This window comes from Gossypium hirsutum, chromosome D11 (genome assembly GCF_007990345.1).
Source record: "Gossypium hirsutum isolate 1008001.06 chromosome D11, Gossypium_hirsutum_v2.1, whole genome shotgun sequence".
In the NCBI taxonomy this organism is placed as follows: domain Eukaryota; kingdom Viridiplantae; phylum Streptophyta; class Magnoliopsida; order Malvales; family Malvaceae; genus Gossypium; species Gossypium hirsutum.
The window spans coordinates 6,034,811-6,042,733 of NC_053447.1; the positions used below are offsets into that span (position 1 = coordinate 6,034,811).

The 7,923-nt window shown below is 26.9% G+C and overlaps 1 protein-coding gene across 1 annotated transcript; it reads right to left on the reverse strand.

Moving 5' to 3' along the window:
* Window positions 1-1,620: 1,620 nt before the first annotated feature.
* On the reverse strand, window positions 1,621-5,712 carry LOC107911228 (uncharacterized). Its single transcript, XM_016839103.2, has 2 exons — window positions 5,628-5,712; window positions 1,621-2,401 (listed from the first exon to the last, which is right to left on the reverse strand). The coding sequence occupies exon 2, from the start codon at window positions 2,389-2,391 to the stop codon at window positions 1,864-1,866; it is 528 nt and encodes a 175-aa protein (XP_016694592.1). The 5' UTR covers window positions 2,392-2,401; window positions 5,628-5,712; the 3' UTR covers window positions 1,621-1,863.
* Window positions 5,713-7,923: the final 2,211 nt, after the last annotated feature.

Consider the following 7,923-nt stretch of genomic DNA (forward strand, 5'->3'; position numbering starts at 1 on the left):
TAGGATGTTCAAACAGTTAATTGAACATAATTAGTATTAATTGAAATTAATCAAAAATTTTAATTTTTTAACCATTAATTGAACTAAATTTTTTAAAAATTAACTGAACTTAAATATTTCGATTAATTCGATCGATTAACCGAAATAATCAAAATTTATATATATTCTTTTACTAAAATAGATCAATTCGATCTGTTTTAACTGAAGTTTAACCACTCCTAATAATAGGAGTCAAGTCCCAGCAACGAGTTGAAGATTTGCTTCGGCTACAAATACATCATGTATGCTTTGTGGGGGTAAATTTGAAATTTACATGCACTTTCGAGACTGCAATACTACAAGGGTTGATTGGAAGAAAATTGTATTTAGATGGACTAACTCAACATCAACTTTTATGGTTAAGATTGTATCACAAGCCTCGCAAAGATGTTGTCTAATAGGATGGGCTTATATACCCCAAGAATTTCATATTCTTTCCGATGTGGATCAACGTACCTTATCTATTTTTTTAGAGCGTTTGACGTGACATTCTTCCCACCCAATCACTTTCCATTCCTAAAAGATATATCTAATAGGATTAATCCACATTGTCTACTTCCTTCATCATGGGCTCCTCTATCACAAATGGTCCACCTGGCCTACCCACTTGTTGGGTGCTTCGCATGAAATCAAGCAGTTAAAGGTCGCCTAAATAGCCGAAACAGATAACGGAAGGTTTATATCTAGTTTGTCTTCTTCGATAGATAGATATTTTTATGTCTTTAGGTATTTTTGCGGAAATCTTTAAGGGTTTTACAAGAGCAAAAGGAAAATTTTTTACGATCTATATAAGAAAAGTAAAGAAAAGAAAAGAAAGGTAAGGTTACAATCGATGTCTTGTTTAGACTCTTTCATCCTCTATTTATAATATAATTACAAAACTCTATTTAATTCTTTTTGAATCCCGCACAGTTTGTTGATAAGGATCTTATCTTTGTCATGAACATGGTTTTTTTCATGTTGCATAGTTGAATTAATGATTTTTTTCACGTCATTGACTTGCTTTAATGGTAGCTTGTCTTTATTAATGGTTGCATTCATCATTGATCACATCATGATTATTTCCATAGTTGATTATTGATTTGATGATAGTTTCACTTTGCAATTCGTTTGCATCTGGATGTCTTGTTTTTCAAATCATTTTCTCTTTCTACGTATCTACCTATTTTGACTTTATATTTCTTGAATGTTATCTAGATTCATTTTTTTAATGTCATCTAGATATAATGTCTAAAATATTAGATAGTAAAAAGTTTTCCATCAGAATTGATCAACTCAACCTATCCATCTGTTGGGGCGCTCCGCATGTAATCCAACAATTAATACACCTTTAGATAACAGGTTTTTAGTTTCACGAGAACCTTTGAGGATTGAGAACCTCTATCATGTGATAAATTTGAGATTATGCATGCTAGATTTCGTGCTACATAATGTTTCAATAATCAGAGCGTAGCTTATGATTTGTAAAATAAAAATAAAAATAAAAATTTACTACAACTCAAACATAAATCCTAGAGTTTAAAGTCAAAGATCCTAATATTACAAGTTTTTATTATTAACTACAATTCAAACAATCACAAATGCAGGAGAAATTATAAAAACTACTATATATATAATGTTTTTCTTACGAATTCCTTACAAATTACCATGTATTAATCTAATCAAGGGAGAAAATCCCAGCTAAATTCTGATGTTAATTTTCCCACCCTAAACTAAAATACCCCCTCTTTTTTCCGAGAAAATAATTCTGAAAACTTTCAAACTTTACAAAATCCTAAGTACAAATGTACATATATTTTTATTTTTTTTAAACAAAGAAAAAGATTAAATACCAGTGAAAGAAACCCTCCCAAAACCCCAATGGCCAATCTGATACAGCTCTAACCAAACACTCTCGGCTTCAAATCTGGCACCAAATTTCCCCATTTCTTCTTCTTCTTCAAATCCTGCTGGAAATTCCCAGATTTCCTGTTCTACCCTTACCCTCCCTTTGAAATTCCCGTCACCTTCATTAACAGTACCACTTGTTTTCTTGCGTTTTCTCTTCATTTTCCCGAACCCCAAACACCTCCTCCCCATCTTCCACGGTAGCTTAATCAATGCAAGTGTCAAAAAGTTGAGCAAAGCACAAGGGCAACAACAGATTGCGACACAATCGGCGATTACAGCAGCGGTGCATGATCCACAATACTTGCCTGAACACTCCATCAAATCCCCACCTTCTTTTTCTCCTTCATCAATGGCGTTCTTCTTTTTCCTTGCAGATCTTCCTTTTCCTCTATGTGAATTCCCCTCCATTTGAATTTCTTCAATCATTTCTCTCTTCCTCTCTCTCTCTAAAATCTGACGCATTGAATAAAATCTGTACAATGTTGAGATGAAAGTTTTTAGAGCTTTATTTTTTTTTTAAATGCTATAAAGTTATATGTACAGTGAACTGAGTCCCCTCCCCCCTTCTTACATGCATTTTTATCTCTGTAATAATTCAGCAACACTTGTAGTTAACCGGAAACCTCACGCGCATAAGTGGGGGTGAGATGAAGAACCAATGAAGGTTTGACATAGATGGAGAGTGTGTGAGAATTTGGATTGGGCGCGTGGAATTTTGATATGCAATTTTTGTAAAATTTTCTGAGATTACCTAAACCTCCCTGTTTTTAGCAGGTTAACAACAATGGAAAGTTTCTTAAATTACAATAAAATGCCAACTTATTTCCTTTTTTTTTTAAAATAAAATTTCCTTGTAACCAAGTTTGTCTTGTGATTTAAAGCTTTTTTAGCTTAAATAGTAAAAATGGTAGATATAATACTATTAACGAAAAAATAATTAAAATATGAGCCCAAAAATAATTTAAAAAATATGTAACACGAACAAGAAAATTAAAGAAAAAAGAAGGAAGGCGTGGGGTGCTTGAAAATGGAAATGTGACTGAGACGAGACACCGGAGACAGTAATACCCCGTTCAATAATATTTTTCTTTCCATTTCCTATTACTACTGATCATAATAAATTACATAAATAAATAAGCAAATGTCTGTCTCTTTCGGCGTACCTATTTTAGTTTTGAATTACATAAATAAATAAGCAAATGTCTGTCTCTTTCGGCGTACCTATTTTAGTTTTGAAACAAGGGTAAAATTACCTCCCTGATCTCTTTAAAATAAAGTCGGTTCAATTTTGGTTTTTTTTAATTTAATCATTTTAAATAAAATAATTGTGTGAATTAGTCAATACTATTAAAAATTTTATTTTTTTTAACGGGATACTAATATAACATATTACTATCTTGAGTGATTAGCACATAACATTAAATAAAAAATAAATTTTATTTATTTACGAACACTATATATATTAAATTTTTTAATCTTCAATAATCACATTAAATTATAATTAAATTTATTATTGGATAAATTCAACCATTAACGTTATATTTTCTATCAACAAAACTTAAAAGCTTCACTTAAAGTACATAAAGTTCCATGTCACTAGACCCACAACATCGATACTTTCCATTATTTCATATTGGAATAAAGCAATATTTAAAATTTTTTTTAAACTTTGATCCCAACAATGTTGTGATACCAAAATCTGAAAAATGTTGATAAGTTATAGAAATAATATAAACAAGAAATGGATTTATTTTTTTCAAACTTGACTAAAAAAAATTTAGATTTGGCCCGTCCATATTTAATTTTTAAGATTAAATTTTATTTAAAATTAAATTAAAAAAAATAATGACTAAAAAAATGCTAAAATAAATTTGTTATCAGTATTTATATTAAAAACAATACTATAAATATAATAACTTTTTTTATTGTATTAAAAAACACAAATAAATATATAAATATTTTATTGTATTAAATATAATATTTAATATTTTTAGTTGGGTAATTCTTTTTAGGTTTTGGGTAATAAGTTTAATTGTTATTAAGTGAGTAATTTAATATAAATATAAATATAAATATATATAATTATTATTTAACATATATGATTAATATAGTATTGTTTTATAACATAATATCAGGACCAAGCTCGGGCCAATAAATTTTACCCAAAGCCCGACCTATATAGAAAAAAAGCTTAAATTTTTACTGAACCCATTTTCCAAATGGGCCTTTGGGTCTAGGCGAGCGGCTCAACCCATAAGCAGGTCTACTCAAGATACGATAACGGTATATATATTAGAACATTAAACATTATTTATGATGATATTTAAGAAAAATATTATTAATATATTATTTATTTTTATAATTTAACATAAATGGTATATTAGGGTGTATTTGATAAACTGAAAACTTAAGTGCTAAAAAATTAAGTACTAATTTTTTTATAGCTAAATTTTAAAAGTGCTAAATTTATATTAAAAAAACGATTAGTAAAATAAAAAAATATTTAGTTCTAAATTTTAATCTTACTAATATAATATTTTATATTATTTTGAATAGTTTTGGATTAAAAATAAATATGATAATTTGAATATCTTATTTTTTTAAATATTTTATTTTAATTTTTAATAAAATAAAATCAATTTAATATTTTTTACATAAGTAGTTACACTTTATTGTTGAAAATATTATATGAAGTAAAAAATTAAAATAATTATCAAATATATTTAAAATATTAAATGTTAAAAAAATATATTTAAAAACTTTAATAATTTATCAAATACACCTAAATGTGACAGTAACTTTAATAATTTATCAAATACACCTAAATGTGACAGTCTTCACTTTAATGTTATTTTATTTATCTTTAATTAATGTTATAGGATTAATTAATCAAATTCACAAAATTATTCTTCATTTTCTTAACTTTAAAAAAAATTAAAATCATAAAACAAACGAAGTAATAATGTTTGTGATATACTGAAATTATTTTGTAACGCTTAAAAATCAAATATATTTAATATTTTTAGTTTTTCTTTTTTGAAATGCCAACATTTGTTTAATGTCTTATCAATGAAAAAGGAAATTTAAAAGACAGAAGAAAAACGTACATGGTCTCTATAAAATCCAGCTAAGAATTATTTAATAATTATTTTAGAAATATATTCTTACTGAACTCGAAAAGAATAATGCATTTATCAACTTTTCTTTCTGTATTTATCATTTTTAATCCATGTCACTACATGCTTATTAACAATCCCTCCCCCCCATAAAATTATTGTATTTTTTTTATTGTTTATTTAAGCTCATAAAAAAACGAAAGATGAACCGTTCACAAAACTCGCAATTAAAAAAAAGAGAAAAGAAAATAAGATTAAAATTTTAAAATAATTATTATAAGTGTTAGAAGGAATCGTAGTTTACCATTAAAAAACACATTTTTTTGTAAAAGCAAAAATAATAATTTTAGTAAATAAAAAAAACTGAAATAGTATTCTAAAAGTTAAATTTCAAAATATAGAGTATAATCGAGTATATAAATAAAATTTAAATATAATATACCAAGTTAAATATAATCAAATTTGATCGAAAATTTTAATTTATAAAATGAAAAATCTAATAAGATACAAATCACACTCGAGATTTTTTTTTTTTATGCATTATGATTGATTTCATGATGAAATATATTAACATGAACTTACCTTTGGTTGGATTGGCTGCTCCTGTTTTTAGCTTTCGAGGGGAAATAATGGTGACGAATTTTCTTTTAAAGGAAAAAAGAAAGAAAGAAAAGCTTTTGATGTGATCTCAAAATCAGAATGAGCTTTTTAAGCTCTTTGGTTTTCTAGCATTTCCTCAACATGAGAATCAGAGCTCCACTCTCTCTCTCTCTCTCTCTTCCTGAATTTCAGGTATTTTTAAAAGGATTAAAAAGGAATAGTTAATTTTAAGAAGGATAAAAAAAAATTATCCATTTAAAAACTATCTCATGTATTATATTTTTATTGATATTTTTTAAATTTATTTTAAAATTCGTAACTATGCTTTTTTTTCTAATAATATCATTTCCAAATTTCGAAATATTATCTCTAATATATTAATGCTCTAAAAACTCTTTCTAGAAAATAGTGAAAGAAATATTGGGAATAAGCAGTAATGAAACTATAATGTATTCAATGAATGGGTTTTCTTTTTTTGTTAGAAGAAAGACAGTTACATGATTAATTCAATGTGTTACAAGTTAATATATAATCAAATGATTCGGTTATATAATTATATTGTGTTTATTTTTCTTCTGACATATATTAAAAATATTTTATGTTAACATAGATTTTGACAATCCAATATTAGTTAAAAAAGTATAATTCGTATTATATAAAAAATTGGTATTTTAATGTATTTATAATAATTACTTATTTTTTGGTCGTATTATATTTAATTAATGTAATTATGTAATAATAAGGGTCTTAGATCCTTGAATTATTGAGTAATAGTGGAGAAAGCGTAGAATAAAAGAATTTGATAAGTCCCGATGACAGCAAATATAGGGAATTGTCCCACTTTTTTCACTCTTCTTTATTTAAGCTCTTCCCCCACTTCTAACAGTTATTACTTTTTGCTTTTAGGGGAATTGGCCAGGGCAGGTGGAGTACAAGTTATGATGGTCGGGTGAATTGCTCAGGCTCTAAGCCTCGGAGGATTGAAGTCAAAATATATCTAAAAAAATAAGTTTGAATAAAAAGTTAATGTTCGATTTTTACATGTGGCTAGCTTTAAATGAGATTTCTGACTTAGCCTTGACTCGATTTAATTCGAATCAGTTTAAATCTTTTATTCTGTTATTATTTCGTTGTTGATTTGTTGTTATTTCGTTGCTATTTTGCTGTGATTTCATTACTATAAAGTTACTATTTTGTTGTTATTGTTTGAATATTATATAACTATTGTTCTATTGTTAATTTTGATACTATTTTAGATGCACTTGTTTACTAAGTTGCAATTATCTTAGTGTTATTTAAGTATAAAAACTTATTTTATGTGTTTTTAATTTATTGGGAAATATTTATTTTAATATTTTTAATGTATTAGATGTATTATATTTTTAAATTTGTTTTATATAAAAATAATAATCTTACTTTTTTTTTAATATGAGCAGGTCGTATTAAGCTCGAATTTAGCATTTTTAATCTGGTTCAAGTTTGGGCAAAATTTTAAGTCTATTTTTCGAGCCGAATCCAAGCCTGAAAAATAGACTTAAAATTTTATATCGATCCAACCCATGATCAAATCTAGTGTAGAATATATTAAAAATATTATTTAATAATTATTTTGTAAGGTGGGCTTAATTAAATGATGCGCATTCATTTAAAATTTGTTGTGATTAATTTAAGTGATGTAACATGTTTATCGTATCCATTACATTTAAATAAAATTTAAATGTAATGGTTTAAGTTAAAGTAAATAGTGAGGCTAACGAGATATATTATTTAAAAGTTTATTTAAAGTTACGTGTAATAGTAAGGTATATTGCACTCTTGAGGAGAGAATTCATATTCAAGCTTTAAAGATGACATTGTTGGGAGGGACAACTACGAACCTTGAATATGGACCATAAAAAATACCAAAAATAATAATTCTTTTATCATAATTTTAAACTAATGGTACGTGAGGTTCACATATTTGAACCGGGATGGTGGATGCTTGTAGAAATCAGGAGGGGGATCGCTCAATTCCTCAAGCCTAGATGGAGAATCTGGTGTCTTCGGATGATGCTAGCTAACTGGTTTAGAGAGTTTGTTTTTTGGGAGAAAAGTGTTTTCTATTTCTACTTTCATTGTTTGTTTTCTTTCTCGAGGACATTTTTTCATTTTGTTCCTTTGAAGACAAAAGTCAATGTTGCAAAAACAATTTTCTAACCTTTTTCCCCAAAGAAACTCCATAAAATCCAGCATCATGCGGAAACACCAGATTCCTCATCTTAAGTCTACTGGATGATCA